The sequence below is a fragment of the Notolabrus celidotus genome, chromosome 1 (assembly GCF_009762535.1).
Source record: "Notolabrus celidotus isolate fNotCel1 chromosome 1, fNotCel1.pri, whole genome shotgun sequence".
Taxonomy (NCBI): Eukaryota; Metazoa; Chordata; class Actinopteri; order Labriformes; family Labridae; genus Notolabrus; species Notolabrus celidotus.
This window is the reverse complement of record NC_048272.1, coordinates 10,258,077-10,275,236: the sequence shown is the minus strand read 5'-3', so window position 1 is coordinate 10,275,236 and position 17,160 is coordinate 10,258,077. Positions and strand designations below refer to the sequence as shown.

Genomic DNA, 17,160 nt, shown 5'->3' with positions numbered 1-17,160 from the left:
TGTTATAAACAAACTCACCTGAAGAGCCCTGGAGAGCTGAGAGGAGGTGGGTTCATGTGGTGTGAATGGGACAGGAGAGTTGGACTCAAATGCACAGTTCAGGGATGAACAGCACCCCAGCTATGGCACCTCTGTCTCCAGGGCTGGGTGGCGGCCCCCCGCTGTCCTCTCTGTCCCCCAAGAAGACCACCTTTCAGTCTTTGGGATCTCTATCACCAGGGATGTTCTCCCCTTCGCTTGCTAAGAGCTCCTCTTCTCAGGGGAAACAGGCCTTGACTCCAGCGAGATCACCCAGCCCGTCCATTATGACCTCTCCAAAACTCTGGCAGAAAGCTTCCATCTCCAGACTTGCTGAGGAGTTTTTCTGGATTGGTGGGAGTGTGGTCGCACAACCAAAATGGAGACTGGGTCAGATAGGTAAGAAGCAGCAATACATCATTATGTAGTGTGTAAATATTCAAACCACAGCTGAATGTCAACAGGTTGCTCAGCTTGATTGCCAAAAAGCTGCTGCAAACTTAAGATGTCTTATTCATTGGCACAGTTGCATTAATTTGACGTTATTTAATATTGAAGTGTAAATGTAAAAAGTGTAGTGTTGTTTTTTCATTCAAGTACTCTTTAAAATGTGTGAAAGTTCCACAATGCAGAATAGACTTGTAAGGGAAGCCAATGAGTAGATAACAAGCATATGGACGTCAGACAATCCTTTGGGATTAACCTGAATGCTGGGCCAGGTTGTGTCACATGTATCTGAGCTTCAGATTACAAACAAAGGTTAACTGAACCCTGCACACAAAACAACCACACATCACCAAGACCTCAGTGGGATCAACATTGTTGAATTTGATATGCTGTTTATGTTCAGAGGCTATAAGCATCATTGAAACACTTTTAGAAACATCAGCAGAGATTTCATCCTAATCATTGTAATGCCACTATTTAATTATTTGTTTTTAAGATCATATCAGATTTGTGTCTTTTTTTGCCTATTTTGCTTCTTATCATTGACACAAATCTAACATTTAACACAGTTACTTAAATCCCTGTGTGACGCAGTCTTTAATCTTGTAAACAAGTACGATAAGGTAAAGCCCAACTTGACTTTATGTTTGAGCGATTATTTGGGGTTGTCGTGTGATCTTACACAAAATCACAACACATGTTGCAGGATTCCTTACATCTTATATCGTCCAAGCAAAATTTACAGTAAACATACTTTTTGTAAATCAGTATGGAAACGTCATGGGCTCAGGCATTGACATGCAACAACTCACTTAAAAATTTTAAAAGAATCATGTAAAATGTTAGAGTACGCTACTGAAAGTATTTGATTATCATAAGCTCCTGCTTATGTGCACATACGTAATGACTGTTTGATGATCACTGTGACTAATGACAACTGAAGAGCCACAGCCAATTGACTCTGAATAAGTCAAATGTCTCCTTGTGCGTACTTGTAGTGGAGAGGTGTATGTGCAGCATGCAGACTGGCACTCAGATGTCCAAACTGAAGGGGAAGAAGAAGGGGTTGGTCCGGCTCTTCTACCTAGATGAACACAAGTCCTGCATCCGGTGGCGACCCTCCAAGAAACAAGACAAGGCCAAAAGTGAGATATCACCACACTCAAGTACCAATATTTAGATCTGCAACAGAGTAACTTCTGTTAAACTAATTCCCATCAATAATTCAAAGTAAATTGACATTGTTCTCGTTTACTGTATCTCTTATCGTATTCTTGCACACAAACTTTCTGGTCTATATTGTTATTTATTCAACATATCAACAACTGATATTTCTGTTTAAAATGACCCTTTACATTTGGGTGTAACTCCTCAACACAGAAGAATAAAAGTTTGGTTGTATCCTGATTTTGCTTAACAGGCTGCAGGAAAATTACAAAAGTCAAGAGAGATCCCTGTTTTCTTTTGGTTTTGATGACATCACCAATGACGTCCCCTATTATTTTTGTATTTGGTTACAGGTTTTAATTAAGGAAAAAATGAGCTAAAGTTCTACTAATGACAAACACATGATGGTGATGTTTGTCTTTCAATGCTTTTGATTCTGTTCTCTGCCCATAGTTTCTTACAGCTGCACAAGAAACTTACAGATTTTTTTACAAAGCTTTCAACTTCTACATGAAAACCTACTTCTTTTAGTTAAAAATTTAGGAGGAATCCTGTTTATTTTGAACATCATATATTTTCAATTTTCAGAATGCATAAAGAAAATGTCAAATACATCTGAAGATAAAGAAATTCACAACAGTCGGACATAACTAGAGGCTATGGAAAGCCACTGGAGCAACTGATCTTAAACGTTCTACTGAAAATGTTGGACACCTTTGAATGACCCCCTGAACATTTTTTAAATTATTTCTTTCAGTAACTATCGATTCAATTCATGAAGTCTGTGAGGGAAAAAAATCGGAGATCTTCCGGCGGTACGCAGACAACCGCTTTGACCCAAACTGCTGCTTCAGTATTTACTATGGGGAGCGTGTGAAGTCCCTGGACCTGGTCTCCAACAATGCAGATGAGGCCCGAACCTGGATCACTGGGCTGAAATACCTCATGGCCGGCATCAGTGATGAAGACTGTCTGGCCCGGAGGCAACGCACCCGTGATCAATATCCTTTTATACCTGACTTACTGTTACAAATATTGAAATTCAGTAAATCTAAAGTTGTGGTTGACACATCAATTACACAAGAGGTTGTGATAATCCAACAGAACAACTGAAACCCTGATTATGACACTTCTAGGTTTTCTTTAACTGCAGCCTCACATGGTTACAGCAGACTTTTTATGAGGCTGACAAAAATGGAGATGGTACCTTGAGCATTGGAGAAGTTCATCAGCTGCTGCACAAACTAAATGTGAATTTACCCAAGCAGAAAGTCAGGGAGATGTTTCAGGTAAGGCTTTTTTCCACAAAAGTGAATTGAAAGAAATGGCCAGAGACGTAACTCACTTGACCAACCATCCAAAGACAGAGGGGAGTGACATTCATTTGAAGATTAGTTTGTGATGGGGGGAATGAAGGAAAAATCAAGGAGCTCCAAAATTCTTAAATTTGATCATGAGGAGAACATGACTGTGTGCTAAATTTCATGGTGATCAATTTAGAGTTATACAGACATTCCTCTCATTAGCAGGTGTAATAAATGGCTTTGTGGTGGTGCTGGTACTCCTTGGATTGTAAAATTTAGTACCATTCATGGTACTTAGGATCTATTTTTCCAAGCCAAGGTGACTGACGTAAAGTATGGACCAGTATGTCTGTATACAGCTAATAAAAATGCCATCCAGGATAGAGTATTATGTAACAGGCAATACAAACTGTTAACTGAGAACATAAGGAAACCAGAGAGTAAGGGGAAAAAAGTGCAAAAGGTGTAAATCCTTGATATTTCCTTGAGAGGTCATTTTTTTTTCTTACATCCTCTAAGTCAGAGAAGCAGTAAGATAGAAGTATGGAGACAGAGCCAGCATACTAATATGTACATACAGCATTTTGGCAGGACAGTGCCACACGAAGGCCATATGGCCGCCACTGAACAGATGGCTGGAGCTGCACTGCAATATTGCTGAAGTCGAGTGGCTCTCCATCCTCCTCTCTTATGATGAGTCTGTCTGAACAAGTTCTATCATGTTTGATGGTGGTAGAGATAAATATCCTTCAGACAGGAGTGCTAGATATTTTCTTTGGCAGGCTGGTTATATCAGATCACACGTACTCAGAGGATTATTTCATGCTCATAAAATACATTTGTTGTTATCTGTAGGAGGCAGACACAGACGATAACCAAGGCTCTCTGGGCTTTGAAGAATTCTGTTCGTTCTACAAGATGATTTCTACACGCAGAGACCTCTACCTGATACTGATCTCCTACAGCAATCAGAAAGAAGTCATGGATCTTCAGGACATTGCCCGCTTTCTGGAGAATGAACAGAAGGTGCGGTAAATGTACAAAAGATTTGTATTAGATGGTGGCACAGGTCATCACTCCCAGCAGAGGGGGGGTCTGAATGCACTTAATCAAGTTTAATGTTTGCAATTTTTCTCTCTTTAATGACAGCCTCCATTTTATCCAAGTTTTTAAAAGAATTACAAGTGAAAAATAGGATAAAATATGCCTATTTTTCATAAAATAAATAAACTAGTTGAATTAAAGTTACAACCTGTCTTTGTCTGCAGCTAAGCCTGCTCTGAGATGCCCTTCAGTGCCCAAAGACTGAACATTATTGGATAGTTTTTGTTGGGTCCTCAGTATATTGAAACATTTTTGGAAGGTCAATGTGAATTGGCAGATCAGATTGATGGTCCCCATTTGTGTTAAAGAAACCAGAGGATGTTCTATAGTTATCAAGGTATCACACTTCTCAACCTCTCCAGCAAAGGGTACTGGAAAGAAGGATAGCACTGATCATCAAACCTCAGAAACCAGAGAACCAATGGGGATTCTATACTTACAATTAGGTGCATCAGCTCTTTACCTTTACAGGGTGACTTGGGGCATCATGGGAGGAGTTGCTATAGGCATTCATGCATAAAGTGAGAGCTATGTCCCTATCCCGGTGGTGATTGGCCTCCACACAGGTTGCCCCTTGTTACTATGTTCGTGATAGCATGGAGATAATGTAGAGGCCAAGCCAGGGGGAGGAGAGAGACCTCAAGGCTGCATCTCTGCTTTTTGAAAAGGATGTGGTGTAGTTTGCTTCATCATATTGTGACCTCCAGCAAGTGTTGGTTTGTAGTTGAGTGCCATGGGGTTGGATTGGATTCAATACATTGACATGTTCATGAGTGAGGGTTAAATAGATAATGAGATCAACCAACAGGTTGGTGAACCAAGCAGCAGTCACAGAGACTCTCAACAAGTTCTCGAGGTGAAAAGGGAGCTTACCTCAAAGGAAAAGCTTTCTATTTACCAGTCTATGTTCTAACCTTTACTAATGGCCATGAGCTTGGAGTTGTGACAGAAAGTAGATAGCAGAAACAAGTGACCAAAATAAGTTTCCTCCTTAGGGAAGAGAAAGGGTAAGGAGCTCAGACATCTGCTTGAAGCTTGGGATAGAGCGTCTCCCCCTTCACATGGACAAGGGCCAGTTGTGGTGGTTTGAACATCTATTTGCAATGCCTCCCAAGCAATTCCCTTCCAAAGGGTGTTTGGGCACTTCTAACTGGGAGCAGAGCCTGGGGTAGCCCCAGAGCTTGCTGAAGGGAATTTTGATATCTCACCTTGCAAGAGTATATATGTGGATATAATACCATATGATAAGATGATACATCACAAGGGGGTATGATATAATACCACAGGATAGGAAACCATACCATACAATATGATATATGATAGGATACAATAATACATGATATGATATAATATGATATATTACATATGATTTGCTTTGTCTAGGCAGTAGTTTCTAATGGATAGATAGATAGATAGATAGATAGATAGATAGATAGATAGATAGATAGATAGATAGATAGATAGATAGATAGATAGATAGATAGATAGATAGATAGATAGATAGATAGATGGATGGATGGATGGATGGATGGATGGATGGATGGATGGATGGATGGATGGAAAAAACAAATGTATAAATATACTTTCATAAAAGAAAAACATGTCACTGGGGCAGTTTAACAATATATGGCATTTATTTCATTGTTTTCTTTACAGATGCGAGGAGTTGCCAAAGAGCATCTAATTGACATTGTGTCCAGGTTTGAGCCATGCCCTGAGAATCTGCAGCACATGGTGCTGGGTATTGATGGTAAGGAGGACTTGCTTAGAATTATTTTTTTTACCATGCATGACCCATTAAAAAGCATCCATAGATACTGTATGACTCCAGACATGACTTCAACATTTCGGTGAAACATCTTGTCTGAAACTTTCTTCTGTCAGGCTTCACCAACTTCATGAGGAGTCCTGCAGGTGACATCTTCAACCCTGATCACAATCAGGTGAACCAGGACATGACTCAGCCTCTGACTAACTACTTCGTTGCCACTTCACACAACACTTACCTGACAGGAGACCAGCTGCTTTCCCAGTCTCGAGTGGAAATGTATGCCTATGTTCTCCAAGCAGGCTGTCGCTGTGTGGAGGGTAAGAGCCTTCAAAAACACATTATCCTGATCTAATGACATTACAGACAAAGTGACTCTTCCATCCTTTGCTCTATTTTTGTTCTCTCCCCCACCTCAGTGGACTGCTGGGATGGTCCTGACGGAGAACCCATTATTCACCATGGCTACACCTTGACATCCAAGATTCTATTCAAAGATGTTGTTGAGACAATCAACAAGTATGCCTTTACAAAATCCCAGTAAGTGCTTTTGCATCCTAATATTTATTGTTTTGTCAAGCTTTGACAATAAGAGCATACCTGCTGGTTGGACGCGAAGGTTTTATTAAAGACTTGATATCCTCCAAGGTATCCAGTGATCTTGTCGATAGAGAACCACTGCACTGTCCCTCAGCAGAAGAAGATGGCTGAGTATCTCAAAGAAGTGCTGCAGGACAAACTGGATCTTTCTACTGTCAACGTACATGAATGCAAGAAGCTGCCCTCACCTGAGATCCTGAAAGGGAAAGTTTTAGTCAAGGTAAAGTTGTTACTAAGCAACTTCTGCTACCCATAATAGGCAGAAAAAACTGCCATCACATACAAACCTGTACTCTTCAATCAATTTCTTAGGGGAAAAAGCTGCCAGCAAACCTTGATCCTGATGCAGAGGAGGGAGATGTATCTGATGAAGATACTGGTGATGAAGAAGAAGATGAAGATGATGAAGATGATGACAATAATGCACAGGCAAGTAAAATATTAGATAGAATACTAGCAATACAGCTAGCTAGTTAGTGAGACAGACAGACAGACAGACAGACAGACAGACAGACAGACAGACAGACAGACAGACAGACAGACAGACAGACAGACTAACATTATGTTTGAGTGTTTTAGGATGGGAATAGCTTCATCACCTCCAATTCCATCAAAAAGAAGAGGCGATTCGGCAGATCGATTGTACGGAGCCTTAAACGAAAGGTAAACCTTTTTCTGAAAAATAAGGATCAACCGGTTTAGAAATGTCATTTGGAGTAAAAAATTGTGAAAAATTGACGATACTGCTCTCTTTTCAGAGGAGAAAGAGAAGTAAGATGAAGAACAAAGCCACATCTGACGGCGAGTCAGATTATAGCAGCAAGGAGAGGACACAAATTGTTTACCATCCTAAGTAAGGCTAGTCATTGAATTAAGTAGTTAAAGCCATTTAACACCATTAGTATTAGCCCTTTCACTTGGAACGTATGTCAATTACTCTGCCCTCAGGAAGAGGAAAACAATGAGGTTGTCCAAAGCTTTGTCTGACCTGGTCAAGTACACCAAATCTGTTCGAGTACATGACATAGAAACCCAAGGTGAGAGTTATTCCTATATGCAATGGATCTACAGTCTTTTCACACCTGTAGCTTTCACAACCCAATTAAAGTTGAAAGCTGTATTTTTATGTCTGGTAGGGCTTACTAACAGCTGGCAGGTATCATCTTTAAATGAGACAGTTATGAACCAGATCCTACAACTGAAACCCATCGAGTTGGTCCGTTTAAACCAACGGCAACTTCTACGAGTCTATCCATCAAACTACCGAGTGGACTCAAGCAACTTCAACCCACAGCCGTACTGGAATGCAGGATGTCATATGGGTAAGACTTTCAAGACTACTGTAATGCTGACTACTTTTAGGCAATTACAATTGTACTTTTAGAGTTTTAGATTTTTTTTAACTTAATTCAATTTGTTGACATTTCATTTTAGTTGCAATGAATTACCAAACAGAAGGACGTATGCTTGAACTGAACCAAGCCAAGTTCTCAAGCAATGGAAACTGTGGATACATTTTAAAGCCAAAGTGCATGCGCAAAGGTATATGAATATGCCAATTATGTTGAGGTAGTTGTCATTTTGTGAGGTGGTGGTAACATTTATGTTCTTGTTGTTTCTCAGCTGCCTTTAACCCAGCCATGGTGGATCCTCTGCCAGGAAACAGGAAGACACAGTTAGTGCTGAAAGTCATCAGTGGTCAGCAGCTTCCCAAACCCAAAGACTCCATGTTTGGAGACAGAGGAGAGGTGAGGCCAACATTCTCCTGACATATTCTGTAGGTTAAGATTAGGTTTAGGATTAGTCATAGTACTCATAATATATCATCACAACTCTTGATGAAAGTATTTTTCATCACTAAAATGTTTTTTACTGATTTTTCTGTATCTCCAGATTATAGATCCCTTTGTTGAGGTTGAGATAATCGGTCTACCTGTTGATTGTTCCAAGCAGCAGACCAGAGTAGTGGATGATAATGGTATGTGCACTGTACACTAAGCAATAAATCACACAGAAGTCAGTATATTTAACTTCATTGTCATTTAGGTTTTAACCCCATGTGGGAGGAGACTCTTGTCTTCGACATTCAAATACCGCAGATGGCCCTGGTGCGTTTCCAGGTGTGGGATCATGATCCTATTGGAAGAAATTTCATTGGACAGAGGACTGTTGCATTCATCAGCATGCTGCCAGGTAGTGAGACACACTGCTTTAATTTCTGTTATTATTTTCAGTGGTTCTTGTAATTTTCAACACAGTGGTCAGACCAAACAGTCTATGGTAGTCCCCACCATGGTAACTGTTGCTTTGTTAGCATCTGTGGTAAACCAAATAAACCCAACAGAGAGTTCACACTTTGGCCGTACACAACAGAAAAAAAAAACAGTGACAGCTATGCTAATGTCAATTTAAAAATAGAGTGTTTGCCCTTCAACATTTATGCCCAGCACTAAGGCCATCCTTTTTAGATCCTGCATCTTAGCTAGCTCAACATTTTTGTATTTATTAGATGGGGATCTGAAAACAAACACCATCTTCTTGTACTGATACAAGAAAAACAGTAAATAGCATAGCTTCAAAACAGTCAAACACATTATTAGCTGCGATTTTTAGTCCTGTCTTGTTTATTGTGACTACAACGACTGTATACTGTGGTCAGGGTATCATTGGACAATCTGAAACTCATTTTTCATCCCGGAACAAAGTAACCATCATTTTGTTTTTAATTCTGAAACCAGAAATGGGATAACCATTTAAATGTCAAAATAAACATTTAAAGCCCAGGGAACAGAATGGCGAAAGACAGACAGAAGTGGAAAGAGGCTTCCCCATTGAATACATATTATTATTATAAAACTCTGTCCTTACTTTTTCTTGTTCTTGGTTCAAATTGATAGAATAAGAGAACAAAAAGAAAACTGTTTTAGATTAGATCTAGGAAGTGCAGAGTTGCTTTTACCATCTATTCAATCAAATCTCAGCATTACAAACCTGGTTAGTGCTCACTGGGGTTTGATAAAGTGTTTTATATGGATGATGTTCAGGTCAATTTTAATTTTTATGTAATACTTGTAGGTTTTCGACATATTTACCTGGAAGGAATGGCGGAGTCGTCCATATTTGTTCATGTAGCAATTATTGACATCACAGGAAAGGTAAGCTAGTTTAAATTTACGAAAGAAAAATAAATTAATATAATTTCGGCCTCATTTGCTAGTTCAATCCTAAAACCTTTTATGTTCTTTCAAATAAAAAGATCAAAGCATCAAACGCGGTGCATGCAGCCAGAAAACACATCCAAAAAGCAGCCAAGAAACACATGAAGGGTCAACAAAGGCAAACCTCTCTGGACTCCTCTGTCCTGTCCTCAGAAGACGGACGTTCTCTGTACTTCCGTAAGGATCTGGACACCATTTCTCAGGAAAGCTGGAATGGGGACATGCCTCCTCTGGTCCTCGGGCCAGCAGCCAAGGCATCCATCCACAAAGGGGCTGTGAGTGAGCCACTGAGGCGAGCCCTCAGAGTTAAAATTCATGAACCACCGGAGACAAGAAGAGGGATCTTTAGTCTGATGTCCTCCACTGACTCCCACCACATAGAGGCTCCTTCCTGTTTCAGAGCAGATAGCGTTGACTATGAGACTTATTCCCAGGCTTCTTATCCTGATGGTTCTGCTCCAGACAGCCAAAATCGAATTGAGGAAGAGCTGGAGAATGAACCAGAGTCAAACTGTGCTGAGCAGGAGACAGTTCAGACATTTGAACCAGAGGAGCCAGAAGAATTTGAGGAATTATCAACAGGACCACTTCCAGACGAGGATATTTATCTTGAACCTGAGCAACAGCCAGAGACCCAGACATGGACTGATTCACTCCCTCTACCCAACCACGTGCCACAGCCTCTGAGCCAGCAAGAAGCTAACTCTTCTCAACCTATCCCCCCTTCTTCCCCTCCTAGGGTGAGACGAACCTTAGAGGCTCCAGTCACCCCTCTGCCGTCCACACTGATCCGGACAAAGGCCCGCTCACGCAGCTGCCCTCGGAGACAGGCTTCCTCTCCTCATACACCGATAGTAAAACGCAAGCCTGCTCTCCATTGGCAGACACAGCGAGCCTTTAGTGAGGGCAGCTACCACAGCCGGATCAGGCCCATACCCAATGGCCTCTGCCTGTCTGACAGCTCGTCCAGCAGCAGTGAGGGCAGCACTGACAGTCTGGAGTATATGTCCTCCTGCATGCCATACGATGCTGACCACAATGAAGGTACTCTGCAGAGGGAGATGAGGGTCCTGTTTGACAGGAGGATGAGTGAGATTCGTTGTAAATCGCCTCTTTTTCTTAATGGTGAGTCATAGATGACATTTGAACGCTTGCATGGAGATGTCCCAATGCCCCCCCCCCCCCCCCCCCCCCTTTCGATATCAGACAAGACTTAAACTGACACTGATTTTGATACCTGAATTTGTGAATAACCCAAAACCAAATGTGGCTAAAATACCAATGTGAAACATAGAAAAATAACAACTGTTTAACACTAACCATGTAAGGTATAATAAGCCTGTTGTCATTTTAGTACTTCCTGGCTCAGAGATTGAGAATTTTCTTACACTTGGTGGTCTAAAAGTCAACCATAACTGCAAAAGAACTTAGATGAATATATCCTGAGTGTTTTTCATGCATGCAAATTCTGGAATTTTTCAGCTCTGTACCTGAACTGTCCCTCACAGTGTGTGGTTTTCCCAGTTAGATGAAAAAGGTGGATAGCAAGAGGCAGGAGATGAGTCCAGGGAGGCAGGACACAACATTAAATGCGAGTTTTCAGGAGTTTTGTGCATTTGTGAATACAGCTATAGAATGAACAGCTACTCATTATAGAGAAGATTTGCAGAGAGGCATCTGTCTCGCTTCTGTCTACCAAAACAGCACTGGAGTCATCGATTTTTAGATTAAAGTTGCTTGATTCTGTGATGTTACAGGTTTCTGTTAACGGTGTCAGCTGCGCTGGAGAGGACCAATGTTTGGTTCTCCATTGGCAATGCATTGCTCAATAGTTGGTGGCGGCCATGATACATACATGATGGCAGTGCAGATCAGCCTGCTGTGTAGAAATGTGTTTTGGAGCAGCAAAGAAGGAATGACGAAACAAGATGCTTTTATTGTGGCTAATAAATTACAGTTTCAAATCAGTGCTTGGATCAGTATACCAATCAATACTCAACCTTGTGTTCAGGCAGCACTGGAAGCATTTCCTATACTGGTATCTATACCGGAACAACTCTAAATTTGAATAATGAGAAAATCAAAGACCAGCAAGAAGAAAAGTGATACAGCTTTTTGCAATCAAATCTGTTTTTCATTTTGTCGTAGATTAGACTTTTATATTTGTGATTCCAAAGGAAACCAAAAGCATCCCTAACAACACATCAACACCAAAGATGGGAGGATGATGACGGCCACAAAGTAGTTCTGACTTTCTTTCTAGAGAACTAGATACTGTGCATAGTTACCCAATTAGCAACTTGGTACCATTGTAGGCCTGCTGTAATGTATGCTGGAATGTTTACAGTCAGTTTTTATGCATGAGATAGTTTTTAAAAAGGAATCTGTTGGAATCATGTGATGCCATTGCCAACTGTACATAACAGCAGGATGTAGATACAAAAAAGTAAGCTAACATGAGCACTAACAGTTATGGAAATGTTCAGTTTAAAAGTGTAAGTATTTATTACTTTATTTTATTTTTTTGTAATATTTCAATCATACTGTTTACTTTTTCATTATTATTGTGGCATTCACACTTGCAAACTAATAAATTGATTATTTTAATAAATTGTGAGTCTTTTAATCATTAATTAAATGTACTATTTGCTTTTTTCTCTAATGTATCTAAAATAAAGAGGGGTCGAGACCTACTAAATAGTTAATGCTCCTTTCAAATATTATACCACAGCTATCCAGCAAAGTAATCATTTTGAAATCCAAACTGTTAAAAGAAATGAGTCTACGCTTTTTCTTTGTCTTTGGCTTCATTTTCCTGGGGCCTGTTTGCATCGCTGGTCCTCATACGCAGAGTCAGTTCCTCAGTCAGCACAATGCAGCAAGATTTCTGAAGGGCAAATACATAAATATGAACACTTTAATCCAATAACCATGACCCACAATGAGGAGCAGAACAAAAAGGCAATAGTGAGGCAATGTTATTTATGAATTCAGTTTTTCCAACCTTCTGCTCAGCTGCACTTTTTCGGCTCTTGGAGGTCAGCTCCAGAACAGCCAGCAGCGCTCCTAACCCCAGGCCCAGAGAGAGAACCAGAAACATCCCTTTAAGGCTGTGCGGCTGCACAGCAGAAGACTTGGCCTTTTCTGCAATGCAACTGCTGGCCCACCACTTGCTCCGCAGGTAGGCCAGCTCCCCTGCCTCGCTCAGCTGTAAGATTGCCACGCTGAGGTTCTTAATGAGGGGTGAGCCTTAAAGAAATGTATAGGAATAATGTTAATAATAGCATCAAGTTTTATTTATGAATAATGGTTTAGTGAAGCCTCACCAAGGGGGGCCGCAATGCTGTATCCTCTCATGCCAACAACTTCATGTGCTCTGACCAGCTCACAGTGACGCGCCACTGCCAAATCCAAAGATACAGACTCTCCAATAAAGGCAAAGTCTCCATCCTTTGCCTGCCGGACCCCCTCGTCCATGGATGACACAAAACTCTCAGTCCTCTCCATGTGCTCATAGATTCTGCGGTACACTGGGTTGTTTGAATTCTGCATGAAGGAAAATCAGAGTAAGAGAAACAGCAGACAGATGGGGTACTCGGAGGTGATGGTGTCTGTACCTTGAAGAAGGCGAGGGTAGAGGAACCAGCCAAACACCCATACTCAATCATGTCCTGATTAGCCAAGTCCTCAAACCTTTTCACAGTCAGGTGAGTGGACTCGGAGGCCTTAGAGGAGCTGAGGTTGGAGAAATAACAAGCCAGGAGGACGATGGTGAATAACCACCAGCTGCAGCAGATGACGCGTCCTGACAGAGCTTTGGGGTGGGGGCCAGCACCTGACAACACCAAGAGAGTTCAGGTAGAAGAAAAAGGTCACAAGTCAAGCCAAATTCATCACAACTAGATATTCCTCTTCTCTTGTGTTTCCTGGTTTTGGCATTTTACCTTGTAGAGTCAGAGCACCAGCTGTGTACCACAGGCTGTGGAGGAGGCTGAATGTGTTTGTTTCATTCTGAGGCTGACTCCACTCACATGGACTGAGTCTGCATTTACATACAAACATTATTTATTAATGTGTCACTCAAAGGGGTGCCATACAAAAAGTGGAATACAAATCAAATCATGAATCATGGTTATTGCTTGTACATAAATGTTGTTTACAAACCTGGCAGCTATGAAGATGCAAACAGAAGTCCCCAGGTATGCAATGAGTATGCCCAACCAGGTCTCGGCTGTAAAGGGGGTCAGGAAATCAAAGAAGCCAGTCACCTCTGAGATGTCCTTCCTCAGCAGGATGCTGATCCCTGTCTGCATGAACGGTTTTGTCATCCCCACTACTTTCTCCCGGGCTGCAGTGAGGGTCAGTGGGGCAATCGCAAGGTCAGCCTCCTGTTAAGAAAATACGAAGTTTAAGAGATTTTAATTGCACCAGTTGTTCTAATGCTAACACTTATTTAATTATATTTTGAATGTAAAAATTGTGAGTCAGTATGCCAGCTGTTTTACCCCCCTCAATGTCTATTTCATGTACTCACTCCTCTCATGACCTCCCCGACCATCCCATTCCAGTTCCCACTCTCGTCCTGTCGGCCATATGAGCCGTCTTTCACCAGCTGGACTCTGTACTTGAAGCCCACTTTCTTGGCTATTTCAGACAACAGGTCCATACAAAAGCCTTCAAGTTGAGAGTTTTTGGCCATTGTGTATGGCTCTTGCTGAAAAGGAATATGTCAAAGGAAGATAAGTGAAATGTGTTTTCCTGTCACCTGTGTATTTGGTATTGAAATACGAGAATATACTACCTTTATTGTTGTGATTCTCAGCTCTGATTGCACTGAGGGGGGAAAGTGAATACTAGGTTACTATGATGCAAGAGCCATTCCTAATACTAGAAACTTATACTTCAGGTATGGGGGGTAGGTAAGTTCTTCAAAATATTATTAAGGCATTGTGATTAAATAATTTAATAAATAATGCTTTTACAGAAAATGTTACTTTTTTCCTAATATTTCTCAAACTGTTCTTATAAAATCCAGACGAAGGTCTAAAATTGGAAAAATTAAGCAAAAACATATTTCTGTAAACTTCTCAAAGTTCATGTTCATACTAATTCAATCCAGTTTTATTTTATCTCACATTTCACACAGGCATAAACTCAATGTGCTTTGAGGCCTGTGATGAGGGCTCAGGATACACTTTGGTTCAACTGAGGGGGTCACATGCTATCAATCTGAAAACCACTGGAATGATTACAAACAGTAAGTTATGCTAGTTGAAATGCTCCAGGTTTGACTGTGTCATACTAATTCAGTACAGACAAGCATGTTTGTTATGTGGTGCAAGGTGAAAGTACAGAAATTCATGATTCCCAGAGAAGGATCCCTATTGACCATGTTGAACTTTCCCATATCATCTTATAAAGCCACCAGAAGTTTACATTGATCCATCTGCAAACCTCAACATGTGCTTCTTGAATTGGCACAAAGATTTGAACAGACATTGTGAGGATGGGCCCTAATCATTTCGGTGGAACAGCACTGTTCCTCAGCACAGCCTCACTAAGCAGGTTAAATGCTATTATTGTTCTTAACAGTTTAGTCTTTTTCACTTACTCATTCGTCCTCTTTTGTTCACTTTGAAGATTTAATATTAAATATAGTCTATGCAAATATGACACCCTTTCTTAACATGAAAAGTAAAAATATTAGAAATATATGTTATAAATCCAAATCGAACCTATCTCTACCAAAATTACATTTTGGGACTCCTTTAGTTCCATTTATTAATGAAATCTGAAACATCAGAGGAACAAGGGGATAAGTGAATAATTTGGATTTATAAAAGTGAGAGAAACTGACAACTGGTTACGTTTGAACAACAAAAGTTTTGGCGGCTGATATCCAGCCTAAATTTAGCAGAATCACTGCCCCCTTTGAGTGACTTCACTTTGACATGTAGAGATGTCTGAGGTGGATTTGGGGGTGCCAGTGTTGACCTCCTTGTCACAACCGGTTTCCGGAATCCTGGAGATCTGGCTGTCTCCTCGTCTGCTTGAAAACGATTTGCACACCACAATCTATTTGGAGCAGTGTTTTAATTCAAAGAGTTTCAATGCCATGGCACTGTGTGATGGGAGGGCAGTCAAAGAGTATCAAAAGCCTCAATTCAGGCCAAGGCCTCGGGGATCCGTCACCACAGGGTGATCCTGACACCCATCAGATCCTCCTTTTCAAAAGATGACACGTATACAAGCTCTTCAAGACCCTGTCACTTTTTGGCCACTCACACATACAGGGCCTTTGTCTGCTCCATACAGTTGATTTATTACCGTTTTTTGTGAGTGTGTCAACTGGCTTGCTTCCTTCTCTTTTTTCTACAAGACTTGGACAGGATGTGGCACGACACTTTGATATTGATCAGAGCTGACTGTTTAAATATTTACGTCTCATCAAGCCAGAGAAAATCCTTCCAAATCAAGCAGAGAAAACATGAGGAATTTGGCAAAGACATGAAACCAAGCTAGTGCACAACATTGACATAGAAGTACAGCCACTGGGTCAAACCTTAAAATAGAACTATCAATGTTAAATTAAATGTTAATGTTGTCATGTAGACAATGACACCAATTCCCACTCAATCACTTTATGCTAAATTGGGGGTTGAAAGATGTCTAATTTACCAAACAGGCCTGATTTAATCTGTTACTGATATATTGGTCTGATGTGTATGGACCTGACATAACAAAAAAAGTTCCTTACCTGCAGTGCACTTCCCCACATCCAGGAAAAACACAACAGACATCAAAAAGAAGCCACACAGCATCCTGATGCTCCTGGTTGGCATCCTAAGTTAGCCTATAAAAAGACAATAATTGGTTGGCTATGCATAAAACCAGTCACTTGGAATCAAATAAAAATGAAGATCTGTCTTGACTTAAATGAAAAGAGGTGAATCAAATTGACATTGAGGACTCATTAAACTGTGAAATTCATGACATTAAGGACAGTAAATATTAAGGATGTCCTTCCTACCTGACAAGAGTCCAAGATGTGACTGCTGGATAGATGCGTCAGACTTCAGACAGGACACAGTGAGCTTGACTGTGATGCAGTGTGATCTGAAGTTTTTCAGACTCAAATGTGTTAAGACAGCCAGCAAAGTTTCGTGGGTGGAGAAAGTGGGAGAAGTTTGAAGGGGTGGAGAGAAGCAGCATGAAGTATGAGCAGCGTCTACATTCGGGGGGCTAATTAAACTATTTATACAAAAACTTAACCCAAAATATGCCATGATTATATGAATTATTTTTAAAACGGCAATTACAGGTTATTGTTATTAAGTAACCAAATACTTTGTCCTTGTGGCAGCGGTCCTGAACTGAAATCCAGTTCAAGAATGATAGGCCAAGAGATGGTGTCTGTAGTACAAGGAATTAAACATACATGAATCACATTTAGATTAAAGGGATAGATACAATAATGAATGTAACATTAGGTTTCTTTGAAGAGTTTGTACCCCTTAAGAGTCTTGACCAGCTG

At 40.7% G+C, this 17,160-nt stretch overlaps 2 protein-coding genes across 2 annotated transcripts; one reads left to right on the top strand and one right to left on the bottom strand.

Annotated features, from left to right (window-relative positions):
- Positions 1-104: 104 nt before the first annotated feature.
- On the top strand, positions 105-10,777 carry plch2b (phospholipase C, eta 2b). The gene is made up of 20 exons (XM_034687585.1): positions 105-417; positions 1,464-1,610; positions 2,390-2,615; positions 2,786-2,921; positions 3,792-3,962; positions 5,697-5,790; positions 5,925-6,128; positions 6,228-6,348; positions 6,457-6,628; positions 6,721-6,837; positions 6,988-7,071; positions 7,167-7,261; positions 7,357-7,445; positions 7,545-7,730; positions 7,843-7,950; positions 8,032-8,156; positions 8,302-8,386; positions 8,455-8,601; positions 9,484-9,563; positions 9,665-10,777. Exons 1-20 carry the CDS (start codon positions 105-107, stop codon positions 10,760-10,762), a joined length of 3,798 nt encoding a protein of 1,265 aa, XP_034543476.1. The 3' UTR covers positions 10,763-10,777.
- A 1,421-nt stretch (positions 10,778-12,198) lies between these two features.
- Positions 12,199-17,160, bottom strand: si:dkey-183j2.10 (glutamate receptor U1). Its single transcript, XM_034688879.1, has 10 exons — positions 16,657-17,160; positions 16,384-16,479; positions 14,428-14,459; positions 14,161-14,340; positions 13,791-14,014; positions 13,571-13,668; positions 13,244-13,461; positions 12,953-13,172; positions 12,631-12,875; positions 12,199-12,513 (listed from the first exon to the last, which is right to left on the bottom strand). Exons 2-10 carry the CDS (start codon positions 16,466-16,468, stop codon positions 12,409-12,411), a joined length of 1,407 nt encoding a protein of 468 aa, XP_034544770.1. The 5' UTR covers positions 16,469-16,479; positions 16,657-17,160; the 3' UTR covers positions 12,199-12,408.

Coding starts and splice junctions, on each gene's coding strand:
- plch2b (XM_034687585.1), top strand. CDS start 105: ATGAACAGCACCCCAGCTATGGCACCTCTGTCTCCAGGGCTGGGTGGC. Junction 418..1,463: donor ATGGAGACTGGGTCAGATAG/GTAAGAAGCAGC, acceptor GCGTACTTGTAG/TGGAGAGGTGTATGTGCAGC. Junction 3,963..5,696: donor TTCTGGAGAATGAACAGAAG/GTGCGGTAAATG, acceptor TTTTCTTTACAG/ATGCGAGGAGTTGCCAAAGA.
- si:dkey-183j2.10 (XM_034688879.1), bottom strand. CDS start 16,468: ATGCCAACCAGGAGCATCAGGATGCTGTGTGGCTTCTTTTTGATGTCT. Junction 14,341..14,427: donor TGAGAATCACAACAATAAAG/GTAGTATATTCT, acceptor ATTCCTTTTCAG/CAAGAGCCATACACAATGGC. Junction 13,173..13,243: donor CTACCCTCGCCTTCTTCAAG/GTACAGACACCA, acceptor TCCTTCATGCAG/AATTCAAACAACCCAGTGTA.